Below are 17,122 nucleotides of genomic sequence, written 5' to 3'. Positions count from 1 at the left end.
TAAAACATGGTGCCGGGCGCGGTGGCTCAAGCCTGTAATCCCAGCACTTTGGGAGGCTGAGACGGGCGGATCACAAGGTCAGGAGATCGAGACCATCCTGGCTAACACGGTGAAACCCCGTCTCTACTAAAAAATACAAAAAACTAGCCGGGCGAGGTGGCGGGCGCCTGTAGTCCCAGCTACTCCGGAGGCTGAGGCAGGAGAATGGCGTAAACCCGGGAGGCGGAGCTTGCAGTGAGCTGAGATGCGGCCACTGCACTCCAGCCCGGGCAACAGAGCCAGACTCAGTCTCAAAAAAAAAAAAAAAAAAAAAAACATGGAGTTTGGCCCCAGGCTACAGATTGCACTATAGTATAGATAAGAATTTATACCTGAATGATGGGTGGTTAAGCCCTAGTCAAAAAAGAAGTGTTTCCAGAACCCACTCAGCCAGCATCCGGAAGTCTTGGCTCCTAACTGACTATAAGAAACTCATCCTGGGCTGGGCACATCACGAGGTCAGGAGTTCAAGACCAGCCTGGCCAACATAGTGAAACCCCATCTCTACTAAAAATACAAAAATTAGCCAGGCATGGTGGCAGGCACCTCTAATCCCAGCTACTTAGGAGCCTGAGGTAGAAGAATCGCTTGAACCTAGGAGGCGGAGGTTGTGGTGAGCCGAGATCGTGCCACTGCACTCCAGCCTAGGCGACAGAGTGAGACTCCATCTCAAAATAAATAAATAAATAAATAAATAATTAATAAAAATACAAAAATTAGCCGGGCGTGGTGGTGTGCGCCTGTAGTCGCAGCTACTTGGGAGGCTGAGGCAGAAGAATCGCTTGAACCCAGGAGGCAGAGGTTGCAGTGAGCTGAGATCATGCCACTGCACTCCAGCCTGGGTGACAGAGGGAGACTCGTCTCAAAAAACAAACAAACAAACAAAAAACTCATCCTGTCTTTTGTGTTTATCACATCGGAAGTTTACACTTAGGATTTAGGAATTGCCTCTTGAGAACCTTTGTGTTGCTAATTAGAAATGGCCCTTACTGGCCAAGCGTGGTGGCTCATGCCTGTAATCCCAACACTTTGGGAGGCTGAGGCAGGAGGATCACTTGAGCGCTGGAGTTTGAGACAGGCCTAGACAACATAGTGAGACCCAGTCTCTATAAAAAAATTTAAAAGAGATTAGCCAGGCATGGTGGCACAAGCCTGTAGGCCCAGCTACTCAGGAGGCTGAGGCGGGAGGATCACTTGAGCCTGGGAGGTCGAGGCTGCAGTGAGCCCTGATGGTGCCACTGTACTCCCACCTGGGTGACAGCGAGACCCTCAGAAGTGTTAAGAGGCCGGGCATGGTGGCTGACGCCTGTAATCCTAACACCTGAAGTCAGGAGTTCGAGAAGAGCCTGGCCAACATGGTGAAAACCCGTCTCTACTAAAAATATAAAAATTAGCTGGACGTGGGGGTGCAGGCCTGTAATCACAGCTACTTAGGAGGCTGAGACAGGAGAATCGCTTGAGCTTGGGAAGCAGAGTTTGCAGTGAGCTGAGCCACTGTACTCCAGTCTGGGTGACAGAGTGGGACTCTGCCTCAAAAAAAAAAAAAGTATTATGGAAGCCTCTGGGGTCTACATTTTTTCCCCGTAACGTCCCCCTGCTACCATCACCAGAGTGCAAAGGGCAAAGGATAAGGCAGGTGGCATGTATTTAGGTTAATGAGAGGAAAGGGGTGGGCTTCTCACCACCACCAGGTACCCTAAACCTCAGCTCAGCTCTGTCCCACATAGGTCTGGCTCCTTTCAGCCCAAGGTTTTACTCTGCCTACTGGTCAACCTCTCTCCTAATTTCTCTATGAAAAATCCTTGATTTAATCTAAGATGGGAAGAGAGAGGAAGAATGACTAACACTTTGTATTTCCATATAGGCTCAGGAACAGGGTAGGGACTAGGGTGAGGTAGAATTTTAAATAAGGACAGTCTCTGACAAGGCAGGTTTAGGGAGAAGTGAGTGAAGCAGGGTCGTGCAAGTGTAACGTCAGAGCCTATTTTTATTTAAAAGTTTCATATTGTGTTCATCATGGATATTGTTTACCTTGATTAGTGAGTGTTTTTGGTGCCCCCTTAAATTTTCCACCCAAAGTAAGTAGCCTTGCTGACTTTACCCTAGTCCAGGCTTGTTCAGGACCTTTCAAATAATTTGCTCAGAGACACCCAACTAGAAAGCGGCAGGAGCACTTTGGAAAGTTAAGGCAGGCTACATAGCCAGGCGCTGTCTCTAAAAACAGCAACAACAACAAACAAAACAAAGCAAAAGAATTAGCCGGGCATGATGGTGCATACCCTGTAGTCCCAGCAACTCAGGAGGCTGAGGCAAGGTGGGAGAATTGCTTTTGAGCGCCAGAGGTAGAGGCCGCAGTGAGCTCTGATCCCACCACTGCACTCCAGCCTCAGTGACAGAGTGACAGTCCATGTAAAAAAAAAAAAAAAGACTAGAAAGTGGCAGAGCTGGGATTTGACGCCAAGTCTGTTTGCATCCAAACCATGCTTTTTTCTAAACCATTAGTCTTTTAAGAGTCCTCATAGGCAATTATCTGGGGCCACTCATAATTAATCCATTACGTAAAGGTGCATTTGCTTGTTAATATTTGTTCTAAATCTAGAGTGTGTGAACACTAGTTTAAGTGCCAGATGCTTCTGAGAGGTCAAGTTGGCTTTCTGCCTCATTCTTACACTTGTCTAGCATTTGGCACTTTTGACTATTCTCTTCTTAAAACTTATCTTGGTGTCCATGACCTGATCTCTCCTGGTTTTCCTCCTGCTTTTCTGACCATACTTTCTTCTATCTGCTTTATGGACTCTCTCTTTCCATTTCTTTCTTTCTTGTTTTTTTTTTTTTTTTTTTTTTTTTTTAGAGACAGAGTCTTGCTTTGTTGCCCAGGCTTGCATCATTTTGACTCACTGAAACCTCTGCCTCCTGGGCTCAAGTGATTCTCGTGCCTCAGCCTCCCAGGTAGCTGGGATTACAGGTATGTGCCACCATGCCCAGCTAATTTTTGTATTTTTTTTTTTTTTTTTTTAGTATTAACAGGGTTTCGCCATATTGGCCAGGCTGGTCTTGAACTCCTGGCCTCAGGTGATCTGCCCGCCTCGGCCTCCCAAAGTGCTGAGATTACAGGCATGAGCCACCACGCCCAGCCTCACCTGCTCTACTTTTAAGATTCCACTCCAAATTTTCTGTCACTATGTAGGGAGATTTGACCACTCCCTCTGGTGTGCCTATACTGTTCCTGCTACATAATTGTATCCAGCACTTATAACACTTTATTGCACTTGTGTATTTACATATCTGCTCTTCCCCTTATAAACCTCAAACTTCAGGAAGACAGGACCTTTGAATAATTGACACTTATATCCAGAGAACCCAGTACAGTGCCTAGCACAAGGAGGCACTTAATAAATATTGAACTCAGATGAGAGCACCTCCTGGAAAGCAAAAAAAAAAAAAAGAAAAAAGAAAAAAGAAAAAAGAAAGAAAAAAAGAAAGAAAGAAAGAAAGAAAATAAACATTGAATGGATGAATGGATACTAAATGCAAACAAAGCAGTGGACCAACCCAATAAGACACTTGATAAAATCTCATCAATTTACTCCAAAATGGGGAACACGTTAAAATGGATAGTGAAAAATATGAATGATCTATAACTCGAAGGTCAATATAATTCTGTTACTTTGTGATCTTATATAGATCTCTATTTATGTACCACTAACTGTGCTGCTTTATGTTGTTTACATATCTGTTTCCCCCTACTAGTCTGAAAGCTTCATTACCCTGTCTTATTTATCTCTGCATCATTGATGCAAAACCCATAACAGGTGTGCAATAAATAGTTCTTGAATCAAAATTAAGGAATGAGGCCAGGCACAATGGCTCACATCTGTAATTCCAGCACTTTGGGAGGCCGAGGTGGGCGGATCACCTGAGTCAGGAGTTTGAGCCCAGCCTGGCCAATATGGCGAAACCCCATCTCTACTAAAAATACAAGAAAAAAAAAAATCAGCCAGGCGTGGTGGTGCACGCCTGTAAACCCAGCTATGTGGGAGGCTGCGGCAGGAGAATCGCTTGAACCCGGGAGGCAGAGGTTGCAGTGAGCCAAGATTCCACCACTGCACTCCAGCCTGGGCGACAGAGTGAGACTCCGTCTCAAAAGAATGAAAAATAAAATAAAATAAAAATTAAGGAATGAAGCCAGCCAAAGTAGCTTCTTATAAAGGTTTGGGGATTTATCTCAATGAAATGAGACTGATTTTGTCTTACTATACTTTAAAGATATATAAAGGGCTGACATTTGCATACATTTTTATTTTTCTATTTTCTCAGCAAACACTTTCATTTTTATAGATTCTACAAATATAAACTCCAGATTCTCTCTTTTCTGAAATATCACAGATTCCAATTTAGGGAAGTTCAAATTAGTGAAGCTTTACCATACTGTGCCTTGCCTTGTTTCATTTTGCTTAGTATTCATATGCACCTGGGTTTTGACAAAGCAGGCACTAGAAAATATGCATGTGGCTAACATGTACCAATTTTTATGGGCCTAGTGAATTTTTAAAAAATTCTTTTAATTTAATTTAATTAATTAATTAATTTATTTATTTAGAGATAGAGTCTTGCTCTGTCACCCAGGCTGGAGCACAGTGGCATGATCTTGGCTCACTGCAACCTCTGCCTCATGGGTTCAAGTGATTCTCCTGCCTCAGCCTCCCGAGTAGCTGGGATTACAGGCATGCCCCACCACACCCGGCTAATTTTTGTATTTTTAGTAGAGATGAGGTTTCACCATGTTGGCCAGGCTGTTCTAGACCTCCTGACCTGAGGTGATCCGCCCGCCTTGGCCTCCCAAAATGTTGGGATTACAGGCGTGAGCCACTGTGCCTGGCTAAAAAAAATTCTTAATGCTATTTATGATTTATAATCATAAATGTTTTTAAACTATAAAATCAAATTATCCGCCCTATTACCTTTGGTGCTTGTCTTAGTCCATTCAGACTGGTATAATAAAATAGCATAAACTGGGTAGCTTATAAACAACAGAAATTTATTTCTCACAGTTCTGTAGGCTGAGAAGTCCAAGATCAAGGCAGCAGCAGTTTGGCGTCTATTGAGGACCCACTTTCTCTTCATAGATGGTGCCTTCTAACTGTGTCCTCACATGGCAGAAGGGGCAAGTCAGCTCTGTGAGGCCTCTTTTATAAAGGAATTAATCTAATTTAGGAACACTCCATCCTCATGGACATAATCATTTCCCAAAGCCCCACCTACTAATACCATCATCTTGGGGGTTATGATTTCAACATATGATTTTTGTTGGGGACACAAACATTCAGACCATAGCAAAGATAAAAGCATTTAAGAGCGAATCGATTCCGCAGATTGTTTAGGCCTTTTTCTTTGAGACGGTCTCGCCGGTCGCCTGTTGAGGCGGCCGGATCTCAGTCACTGTGGTGCCCCCGGTTCCCCGCTTATTCTGTCTCAGCCTCCCTGGAAGTTTGATCTGGCTCACGACCCGCCTGTTGTTTTATTTTTTAGAGATCGGTTTCAACGAGCATTAGATGGTCCTGATCCTCCTGACCTCAGATCCCACTCATTCGGGTCTCCAGTGTTGATTGATGGTTTTGATTTCATCACAATTGCCTTCTGCTTTTCTTCTTCTTCTTTCTCTTTTTCTTTCTCTCTTTCTTTCTTCTTTTTTTAGATGGAGTCTCACTCTGTCACCCAGGCTGGAGTGCAGTGGTGAAATCTCGGCTCATTGCAATCTCCACCTCCTGAGTTCAAACCATTCTTGTGTCTCAGACTCCCAAGTAGCTGGGATTACAGGTGTCCACCACCACTCCTGGCTAATTTTTGTATTTTTAGTAGAGATGGGGTTTCACCATGTTGGCCAGGCTGTCTCCAATTCCCGGCCTCAGGTGATCTGCCCGCCTCGGCCTCCCAAAGTGCTGGGATTACAGGTGTGAGTCACTGTGCCTGGTCTCTAAGTTTAATTACATATAATTAAGATATGAAAAATTATATATAATGGGACACCAGTGGCTAGTGTGAAAGGGGAATGGAGGTAGGGAAGGAGGACTCTGCTTGTGTTTTCTTCATTCTAATGTTAAAATCATGGTTAATGCAGTAATTTCCTTACAATATTTTCCACTCTAGAAACGTGCTTACAAGAGCTATGTTCGAGCCCTCCCTCTGCTGAAGAAAATGGGGATCAATTCCATTCTCCTCCGAAAAAGCATTGGTGCCCTTGAGGTGGCCTGTGGCATCGTCATGACCCTTGTGCCCGGGCGTCCCAAAGATGTAGCCAACTTCTTCCTACTCTTGCTGGTGTTGGCTGTGCTCTTCTTCCACCAGCTGGTCGGTGATCCTCTCAAACGCTACGCCCATGCTCTGGTGTTTGGAATCCTGCTCACCTGCCGCCTGCTGATTGCCCGCAAGCCTGAAGACCGGTCTTCTGAGAAGAAGCCTTTGCCAGGGAATGCTGAGGAGCAACCCTCCTTATATGAGAAGGCCCCTCAGGGCAAAGTGAAGGTGTCATAGGAAAGTGGAAGTACAAAGAGTGGACCTTCCAGGCAGTTGTGTCCATGACACCAAGAAGATGTCAGTGTGTGTTTTTCATTTGATTTATTTATCTTGGGGAAAGGGAAAAATGTAATCTGCAAGTTAATGACCCTATTGGCTTGTGTACATCTATATGCTAAAATGACTTCCCCACATTGACATTTGTGCACCACCTTTAATCACTCTGGGGCAACTCTCACATCTTGCTGCATGTACATGTATATGGCTACTATTGAAGTGTAATTGTGAGATGGACTCCAACAAGCATTGTGTGTGGGAAAATGTATTTAACTACTGTGTGTGTGTGTGCGCGCCCATGCATACACACACGAGCAGAGAAATCTCTGATCTTGAACTAATCCTGCACAGGCATCCTTCCCTTTATAGATTGATTCCAGCAAAGGCAGAATAAAACAAATTTCCTATAAAGAGAATTCTGATATAAAACAAGTCATGTAGTCCCATGGCCGGGAATCTCTCCATAGATGCTGAAAACTTAAACTTACTACTTTAGGAAAAAAAAAAAAAATTCAATTTCGGACACTGAGTTATATATGAAATTAATTAGGCTCTATTCCAACAGTTGTTTAAATTTTAAATAGTCCATATTGAGTTTAATTAAAACAAGGGATGCATGCAGTCAAATTGATAATTTAATTCTTCAAGTGATAATATAGGAAGTTTCACCTTGCCTTTGTCCGAGCCCCACCTATTAAACCCCTTTACTCACAGTTTGAAACTGAAGCAGTAAACTTGTTTCCAGACATCTTTTACAGATTGTCTTAAGCCCAAAGTTGCCTCACTTCCACTATTCTCAGCAGCCAACCACGATTTGGCAGCTGCTCCACTGTTAGGGTTGAGGGAACAGGGATCAGTCCTATTAGAAGTCTGTGAGTCTCAAACTCTACCTGTTCTCTGCAATCATCCAAAATTTGAAAAGGAAGCTATATCCAGTGTTTCATTACCAAACAGATTCACTACTCTTACTGATTCTTCACTGAGCTTTGCTAGTATAAGCAGAGTTCCAAGTCCCCCCTAGGGGTTGTCTCTACACTTCTTTATCATTCCAGTGGGTGGAGTTTAGCTGAGGGAAGGACATTTCATAAGGGTTAGTTGGACTGAGCAGTATGGACATTTGCTTTTTTCATTACGTACTGTTGTTTTTCCTTGTTAGATGTGCTTTGGTGGTTTTAATATTGTGCCAGGGATGGGGAAATGGGTGGGGGTTGTGTGTGTGGGAAGAGTACTTATTATTGTGTTTTCTTCAGTGTAATTGTTCTTGGTAATTGATACCTCTCTGTTTTATTTCTCTCATTCTTTCAAAATAAAACTTTTTGAAATTTGGAGGAAACTGTCTGGACAAATACTGAAAATCTGGAAAGTAAGGATCATATCAAAGGATTTAGCCTCTCTTTTTCTGAGTCTGGATGAAGGAGGAGAGGAAAGAGAAGAGGGAGTTTAATCACTTAATATGCTAATGAGGTTGCCAAGTTTCCAATTTCTTTTTTTTCTTTTTCTTATTTTTTTTGAGACATGGTCTTGCTCTGTTGCCCAGGCTGTAGTGCAGTGGTGTGATCACAGTTCACTGCAGCCTCAATTTACCAGGTTCAAGTGATCCTTCCACCTCAGCCTCCCGAATAGCTGGGGCTACAGGCATACACCACCATGCCTGGCTAATTTTTTTTTGTAGAGACGGGATTTTGCCATGGTGCCCGGTCTGACCTCGGACCCCTGGGCTCAAGCAGTCTGCTTGGCCCGGTCTTCCACAGTGCTAGGATTACAGGTGTGAGCCACCTCGCCTGGCCCAACTTTCCAATTTTATTTACGTTTCCCCACACTTTTGTGATGTTAGCACGCAAGACAGAAAGCCACGTAATTAGGATCTCAATACAATTTCCAGGTTTGGGAGTTTTGCTTAATTAGGTGATGCCAAGAGAAGTTCGAAAAATGATTTCGGAGAAAATTGAAGGTGTATCAAAGGTGAATCACTATCTTTCACTATATATATATATATACACACACACACACACACACATACACATATCTATATACACACACATATATACATATATACACATATCTATATAGATACACACACATGTACACATATATCTCCACAAAGTGGTACAAGTTGCACTGCCACGGACTTTTCACATTAGGCAAGATATTTCACCACTCAGGGCTCCAGTTTCACCATCTACAAAAAGAAGGTTGTCGAAACCTTAAATTTCCTTCCAATTTGCATTTCTTTGAGCCTATGAAACATGATTAAAAACATGAAAAATTATTCAAGAAATTTTCAATTTTATTAAAGAACAGCATCTATCAGAAAAAATTGAAGAGCCTCAGTTGTCATGCATGATTAAGTAAGAGTTGGTGAAACTATTCTGAAAACCATATATGATGTGGTAAAGTTATTTTTGCTGTATCCTTTCCCAAATACATAAACTTTGATTATTCATCTCTAAGATTGCAGTCCCCCCCGCCAAGTTTGCCTAAAGTTTATAGGTATGTTTTGGTCTCAACAACTCAGTGAGAGTCATTAAATTTGTCTTTTCTCTTTTATTCCTACTCTAGTTAAGAGATTAAATTAGGGACTAAGCTGAGAGCTTAGACTAAACCCTTGTTGCTGTTTTAAAGCCAGTTTCTTTAAGGTCAATTAACTCCTCATTGTTAGGAATAGTTACATGTTGACAGCCGGTTTCTAGAAAACTTTGGAGGATATCCATACCCATCCTCGGTAAAAGGAGGGCAGATCCAGCCTTTCTTTCCTCCCACGCCCTAGGTTCACATGGGGAAAGCGACAGGCCCTTTAACTTAAGTCTCGGCCAGGGAGAAGCCACCTTTATTGTGATATTTACGGTTTCACATTTCCTACAAAGTCCCGACATCTTGGGTCAGCCTAGGCAAAATAATCACTATAATTGATCATGTTAAATTCAAGAACCCAGACACGAATTGTCCCGCTATACGCAAAATTACGAACATGAATATTCTTAGCTCAGTGGGAACGCCAGCCAATCAGCTGACACCAGCAGCAACGGCCCACTCGCTGCGCTCCCCACAGGCTCAGGTGGGTGGGGCAAGCCCCTCTCCGTAATTGGGTCTACGTTAGCGTCATCGCGCGCGCCACCTCCCGCCACCGAGCCACCCGCCACCTCTAGCCAGTCAGGCTTCAGCTGAGTGCGTTACTCCGCCCAGCCGCCGCCTGGGTCTGCGCGGAAGCGCATGCGTGGGGTGGAGTCAGCTTCTTTGAATTCCGGAGGCGGCATTCGGTCGTCAGAGGCCTGTGCGGGTACAGGTAAAGTGTCAGGTGAGGAGGTACTGTTAAGCACCGCGCGAAATGGGAGCGAAGAGAATTTTTTAACTTTTGAGGGTGGGACTATCCTGTAAGGTGTGACTGCGGTCGGGTTTTCCGTAGCCAGTTTCCCTCCAGGGATCCTTGGGAAGCCCTGGGATGGTTCAACTGGGTGGGGTCAGAAGCTGCTCCCTTGCCCTTCTTTCCTAGGAACCTAGGAAATAACTCGGAACCTGTACCTTCCCACTGGTTTGGACATATTCCTCTCCTGATCTGGCCTCATCTGTTCCAGGGAGGTGGGATTGAGTAAGTGTCATTCCGACCGTTCCTTTCGTTTTTCCTATTTGCAGCCAGAAACTTAGAAGTCATTCTTGGTTCCTCTTCCCTTTTCCCTACATCCAATTCTTTTATCACAGCCTGCTCTATCTAACTCCAAAACATTGCACGAATCCAATCATTTTCCACCTCTACACCCTAGGCCTACAGTCATCCTTCTTCTGGACTTCTGCAACAGCTTTTTATTTGGTTTCTTTTCTCTCCTTGACCTCTAACGTTTTCGTCTCTGCACTGCAACTAACATGATCTTCAAACACAAATCAGGTGGTATTGCTCCACTCTCTAACCTTTCCCCCTTCCCCAATGTTTTCCCATGACACTTAAAATCCAAACTCCTTACTCTGGCCTGCAAATCCCAATATGATCTTAGTCACTGGCTACGTTCTGATTTCATCGCTCATTACCTTTTACCTCTTTCATTCCACTCCCTCTAGACTAATGTTACTACTCTTTCTTTTCTTTCTTTCTTTCCTTCTTTCTTTCTGTCTGTCTCTGTCTCTCCCTCCCTTCCTTCCTTTCTTCCTTTCCATTCCATTCCTTTCCTTTCTTTCCTTTTTTTCTTCTTTCTTTTGACAGAGTTGGGCCAGTGTGGTGGCTCACGCCTGTAATCCCAGCACTTTGGGAGGCCGAGGCGGGTGTGGATCACTTGAGGTCAAGAGTTCGAGGCCAGCCTGGCTAACATGGTGAAACCCAGTCTCTACTAAAATACAACAATTAGTCAGGTGTGGTGGTGTGCGCCTGTAATTCCAGCTACTCGGGAGGCTGAGACAGGAGAATTGCTTGAACCCGGGAGGTGGAGGTTGTGGTGAGCCAAGATAGAGATCATTCCACTGCATTCCTGCCTGGGTGACAGAGTGAGACTGTCTCAAAAAAAAGAAACAATGTCTCACTATGTTGCCCTCAGCTTCCCAAAGTGCTGGGATTATAGGTGTGACCCACCTTGCCCTGTCAAGCTGCTGTTTCTTTGACCCATAAAGCTCTTTTTGCTTTAAAGTCTTAAAGGTCTTAGCATGTCTTCCTCTTTTCCATGAAATACTGTTCCACCAGATCTTCTCATGGCTGGTTCCTTCTTGGCATTCAAATCTCAGTTCAAAGGTCACCTCAGAGAGGTTTTCTCTGAACACTTATTACAAAGTTACAATGTAGCTTCCCATCCCCAGTTCATTTCTGTCACATCACTGTGTATTATATTCATTATTGCTTACTTTTCTTCCTTTTACTTTTTATTTTTTTCAGACAAAGTCTTGCTCTGTCAACCAGGCTGGAGTGCAGTGGCGCAATCACGGCTCTTTGCAGCCTCGACCTCCCGGGCTCAAGCGAGTCTCCTGCCTCAGCCTCCTGAGTAGATAGGACTACAGGCGCGTGCCACTAGGCCTAGCTAATTTTTTAAATCTTTAGTCTCACTGTGTTGCCCAGACTGGTCTTGAACTCCTAGGCTGAAGGAATCTTCCAGCCTCGGCCTCCCGAAGTGCTGGTATTACAGGCGTGAACTACCATGCCCGGTCTTAGTTGTATACTTATTTATTGACTCTCACCTCGCCTTTCAGTGTAAGTGTCATGAGAGCAGGGACCTTGATTGTTTTATTATTTTATCCCTGGTAACTAGACTTGTGCTTGGCAGATAGATGACATTTAGTAATTATTTATTAAGTGAATGAATGGGAATATTTGTCTCCTGAAAGTGTGTAGTTTGGCCACCAGTTTGGCTTTTGAACTATGCAGCTTTGACTTAGCACTGACAAATTTAGGAGCATAAAGATTAAAAGCAAAATCAAGGAGAAGTGGGGAAAATAGGAGTGGAGAAAGTAAGATTGAGTTATTGAGATGGATTAGTTTTTTTGTTTGTTTTGAGACAGGGTCTCGCTCTGTCACTCAGGCTGGAGTGCAGCAGTGCAGTCTCTGCTCACTGCAACCTTCACCTCCTGGGTTCAAGCGATTCTCCTGCCTCAGCCTCCTGAGTAGCTGGGATTACAGGTGTGTGCCACCATGCCCAACTAGTTTTTGTATTTTTAGCAGGGACAGGGTTTCCTCATATTGGCCAGGCTGATCTCAAACTCCTGTATGCCTGACCTCAAGTCAGGCCCACCTCAGCCTCCCAGAGTGCTGGGATTACAGGTGTGAGCCACCACGCCCGGCCGAGATGGATTAGTTTTGGACCCATTTATATGACATAGCCATTCTAAGAGAGAACTTGCATATGTTGCCTGTACTCTTACTGTTTTTTTCCACTAGAAAGCTAGTTCAGCTGATGAATGTTCCTTGGCAGGTTGTTTCTATTTCTATTTAGGGCAAGGACTTTCTGAGAAAGTCAACCTCTAGATTTTGTTTCCTGAATTGTTGTCAACTTATTTATTGCATGCCTGTTGTATGCTAGCTATTGTATACTAAATACTGGAAACACACCCTCTCTCTGTGGATAAAAAAGGACTGTTTGGCTGATTAATGATAACACTTGTTTTCTGTGTAGAACATATGCAGTAATGTCACCTCAAAAGAGAGTTAAGAACGTCAAGGCACAAAACAGGATTTCACAAGGTAGTAATAGTTTTCAGACCACGCTTTCAGCCTGGAAAGTAAAACAGGGTCCAAGCAACTCAAAGAACATCTCAAAACATGGACAAAACAATCCAGTGGGAGATTATGAGCATGCTGATGATCAAGCTGAAGATGCTTTGCAAATGGCAGTGGAATATTTTGAGAAAGGTAAAGGTGGATTGTTTTCCTTATGAAAGTCCTATTTCTGTAATAGTCTAGTCTTTTTTTCTGAAGAGTTTTTAAAGGAAAGCATAATTTTGCTCATTCATGCTTTTGTTTATTTAATAGACATTGAGCAGTTACTACATATCAGTATGCTGGGCACTAGGGACACAACAACAAAACTTACTAGTAGAGTGGTTCCCAAACTGCTGCATATTGGGATCACTTGAGAATCTTTTTTTCTTTTCTTTCTTTTCCTCCCTTTCTACCCCTTTGGCTCTGAGAATCTTTAACAAACAAACTGACGTCAGGCATCCACTCTTAGACTTTCTGATTTTATTGGTATGGAATGCAACCTGGCATAGGGATTTTTTTAAAGGCTTTGGGTGGTTCCAATGTATGGCAAAGTTTGGGAACCACTGTCCTAGTATTGAAACAGGTTGTAGTCTAAGTTCAATGCTTTTAGTTAGTTTAGAATAGAAATGTCAGGGCATAATCCAGCTTTCCTCACTGAAGGTGCTATCACTGTTAAATATTCTTTAGTTAAAAACATCTCTGAATGGTTTTTGTGAAGACACGTCTTACATAAACTCCTTTATTTATTTTTGGAGACAGGGTTTTGCTCTGTTGCCCAGGCTGGAGTGCAGTGGCATGGTCATTGTACGTTTGACCTTTCGGGCACAAGTGAGCCTCCCATCTCAGCCTCCTGAGGAGCTGGGACCACAGGCGCGTGCCAGCATGCCCAGCTAGTTTTTAATTCTTTTGTAGAGAAAGAGTCTTGTCATGTTGCCCAGGCTGGTGTCAAACTCCTGGCCTCAAGTGATCCTCTTGCTTTGGCTTCCCAAAATGCTGGAATTACAGATGTGGGTCATCACGCCTGGTCATTAAGCTATTCCTTTAAAGAGTTTCAAATTGTTATTATTGAGGCTGAAGACTGAAATAATTTTAAAGGTCTCACTATTTAATATTGTTTCTTTTTTCAGGTCCCGTTAAAACTTCACAGAATAAAGATAAAACTTTGGAAAAACACTTGAAAACTGTGGAAAATGTGGCTTGGAAGAATGGGTTAGCTTCAGAAGAAATTGACGTTCTATTAAATATTGCACTCAGTGGCAAATTTGGTATGTTGAGGAGATGCTTTTTTTTGTTCTTTTAACGCACCTAGCACCTATATTTTTTTCTTTTAAAAATATGTATATATACACATATATATACACACACACACACACATATATATATAGATAGGTATACACACACATTTTTTATAATAGAGACAGTGTCTGACTATATTGCCCAGGCTGGTCTGGAACTCCTAGACTCAAGTGATCCTCCCGCCTTGGCCTCCCAAATTGCTGGGATTACAGGCTTGAGCCACCGCACCTGGCTCGAGGGGGATGTTGTTTTGTTTTTTGTTTTGAGATGGAGTCTCGCTCTGTCACCCAGGCTGGAGTGCAGTGGCACGATCTCAGCTCGCTGCTATCTCTGTCTCCTGAGTTCAAGCAATTCTCCTGCCTCAGCCTCCCGAGTTCCTGGGACTATAGGCACGTGCCACGTAACCTGGCTAATTTTTTGTATTTTTGTATTTTATTTTGCTGTGTTAGCCAAGATGGTCTCCATCTCCTGACCTCGTGAGCCTCCTGCATTGGCCTCCCAAAGTGCTGGGATTACAGGTGTGAGCCACCGTGCCTGGCCAAGGGCATTTTTTTTTTTTTTGGGAGACTGGGTCTCACTCCATCGCCCGGGCTAGAGTGTAGTGGTGCAATCTCAGCTCACTACAACCTCCACCTCCCGGGTTCCACCTCTCTGCCTCAGCCTCCCGAGTAGCTGGGATTACATTGGCCTCCCAAAGTGCTGGGATTACAGGTGCCTTCCACCACGCCTGGCTAATGTTTTTGTATTTTTAGTAGAGACGGAGTTTCACCATCTTGGGCAGACTGGTCTTGAACTCCTGACCTCGTGATCCACCTGCCTCGGCCTCCCAAAGTGCTGGGATTACAGGCGTGAGCCACTGTGCCCGGTCTTGGATGTTTTTGTCATCACTTTGCTATTAGTTTTTCCTTTTAGACTTTGTTTATTTATTTTTTTGAGATTGAGTTTTGCACTTGTTGCCCAGGCTGGAGTGCAATGGTGCGATCTTGGCTCACTGCAACCTCCACCTCCTGGGTTCAAGCAATTCTCCTGCCTCAGCCTCCCGAGTAGCTGGGATTACAGGCACGTGTCACCATGCCCGACTAATTTTGTATTTTTAGTAGAGATGAGGTTTCTCCATGTTGGTCAAGCTGGTCTCGAACTCCCGACCTCAGGTGATCCGCCCTCCTTGGCCTTCCAAAGCATTGGGATTACAGGCGTGACCCACTGTGCCCGATCTTCCTTTTAGACTTTGAATTAGATTGTTCATTGGAATTAGTTGCAGTTTTTTATGTTTACTGTTCTCTTCATAAGACCAATCTGTTAAGATTATACAATGGGCTTTTTTGTGTGTTTAGGCCAAAAGTTTCTGTGTGCATATGCTGAAAATGACCAGTTACCATATATCATTACAAATAAAATGCAAAATACATACTTTTGTCACCAAATACATGAGAACTGTTTTTTAGTTTTTATCTTAAGCATACGTAGTAATTTCAACAATGTTGCTGGAAGGCATCTTAAAAGATCACTTAGTCTACTTCATTACCTTCATTTTCTTTATTTTCTTTATTTATTTTTTGAGATGGAGTTTCGCTCTTTCACCCAGGCTGGAGTGCAATGGCGTGATCTCGGCTCACTGCAACCTCTGCTTCCCGGGTTCAAGCAATTCTCCTGCCTCAGCTTCCTGAGTAGCTGGGATTATGGACATGTGCCACCACACCCGGCTGATTTTTGTATTTTTAGTAGAGACGGGGTTTCGTCATGTTGGCCAGGCTGGTCTCAAACTTCTGACCTCAGATGATCCGCCTGCCTCAGCCTCCCAAAGTGCTGGGATTACAGGCATGAGCCACCGTGCCCAGCTAAGATGCTTTTTCTTTTGTGCAAGTGCATCTTTTCCTGTTCTAAATTCATTGGTGATGGTTGGGATGGTTGGAAGAGGTTCTTAGAAATAATACCTGGTCAATATTTTATTTACTTGAACCTTTTAACTTTTTCTCATTTAAATTCAGACTTGGAAGGTATTTTAGACTCTAAACACTCTCATTTAAAGGTGAGGAAAAAGAGGCTCAGAGTAAAGAGACTTGCTTAATGTCAGAGGTAGAACTGGGGAAATAAGATGTCCAAACTCCCATTCTAGTGCTTATACTGTACCACATTGCTGCTTTTTTTTCTACTTAAAAAAAGTTAAGGCTGGGTATAGTGGCTCACGCCTGTAATCTCAGCACTTTGGAGGGCCAAGGCAGGATGATTGCTTGAAGCCAGATTTGAGACCAGCCTGGGCAACAAAGCGAAACCTTGTCTACAAAATGTTAAAAAAAAAAAAAATAGCTAGGTGCAGTAGCATGTGCGTGTAGTCCCAGCTACTTGGGAGTCTGAGGCAAGAGAATCACTTGAGCCCAGGAGTTTGAGGCTGCAATGAGCTATGATGGTGCCACTGTACTCCAGTGTGGGCCACAGAGCAAGACTCTGTCTCTGGGGAAAAAAAAGAAAGATTAAGACAGCTCTCAAAACCAAATGCTTTATATACTAAGTGTTTCTTGGCTGTCGCGTGTTAGATTCCTTTGTTTATATCCTAGCAGCATATTTGCAGGGGTATGTGTATTTATTTTAAAGTAACAACACATTACTAACCGAATTCAACATATGACTGTCAGGTATTTTATTTCTCCATTTTTATCTGATTAGTTCTCTGTGTTTCCCTAGAAAGTTAAATGAGACCTAATAAAATTGTTTTTTTTCTTGTAGATGGTTTTAGATTGTTTGGTTCTAATATCTTTCCAGGAATCCGTGTTTAACTGAACAATGTCTGTCAAGATCAATTCACCCACTCCCATCTCACTTTAAAACATATATGGAGTAGGGGCTGGGTGCAATGGCTCACGCCTGTAACCCCAACACTTTGGGAGGCTGAGGTGGGTGGATCACGAGGTCAGGAGATCAAGACCACCCTGGCTAACATGGTGAAACCCCATCTCTACTAAAAATACAAAAAATTAGCCGGGCGTGGTGGTGGGCGCCTGTAGTCCCAGCTACTTGAGAGGCTGAGGCAGGAGAATGACGTGAACCCAG

General features: G+C 43.5%; 2 protein-coding genes across 2 annotated transcripts in view; both read left to right on the top strand.

Moving 5' to 3' along the window:
- The window catches only part of TMEM35A (transmembrane protein 35A), a 16,072-nt gene extending 8,130 nt beyond the window's left edge, over nucleotides 1–7,942 (top strand). The window contains exon 2 of the mRNA XM_003917985.5: nucleotides 6,187–7,942. Coding sequence (XP_003918034.1) covers nucleotides 6,187–6,570 — 384 coding nt within the window. The 3' untranslated portion in view covers nucleotides 6,571–7,942. The remainder of the gene's footprint in view (nucleotides 1–6,186) is intronic.
- Nucleotides 7,943–9,758: 1,816 nt separating this feature from the next.
- Nucleotides 9,759–17,122, top strand: part of CENPI (centromere protein I) — a 67,875-nt gene continuing 60,511 nt past the window's right edge. The window contains 4 exon segments of the mRNA XM_009197941.3: nucleotides 9,759–9,904; nucleotides 10,100–10,195; nucleotides 12,693–12,928; nucleotides 13,906–14,043. Of these exon segments, the coding sequence (XP_009196205.2) occupies nucleotides 12,706–12,928; nucleotides 13,906–14,043 (361 nt within the window). The 5' untranslated portion in view covers nucleotides 9,759–9,904; nucleotides 10,100–10,195; nucleotides 12,693–12,705.

Source organism: Papio anubis, chromosome X (genome assembly GCF_008728515.1).
Source record: "Papio anubis isolate 15944 chromosome X, Panubis1.0, whole genome shotgun sequence".
Lineage (NCBI taxonomy): Eukaryota > Metazoa > Chordata > Mammalia > Primates > Cercopithecidae > Papio > Papio anubis.
This window is presented reverse-complemented; position numbering and strand designations above follow the sequence as displayed.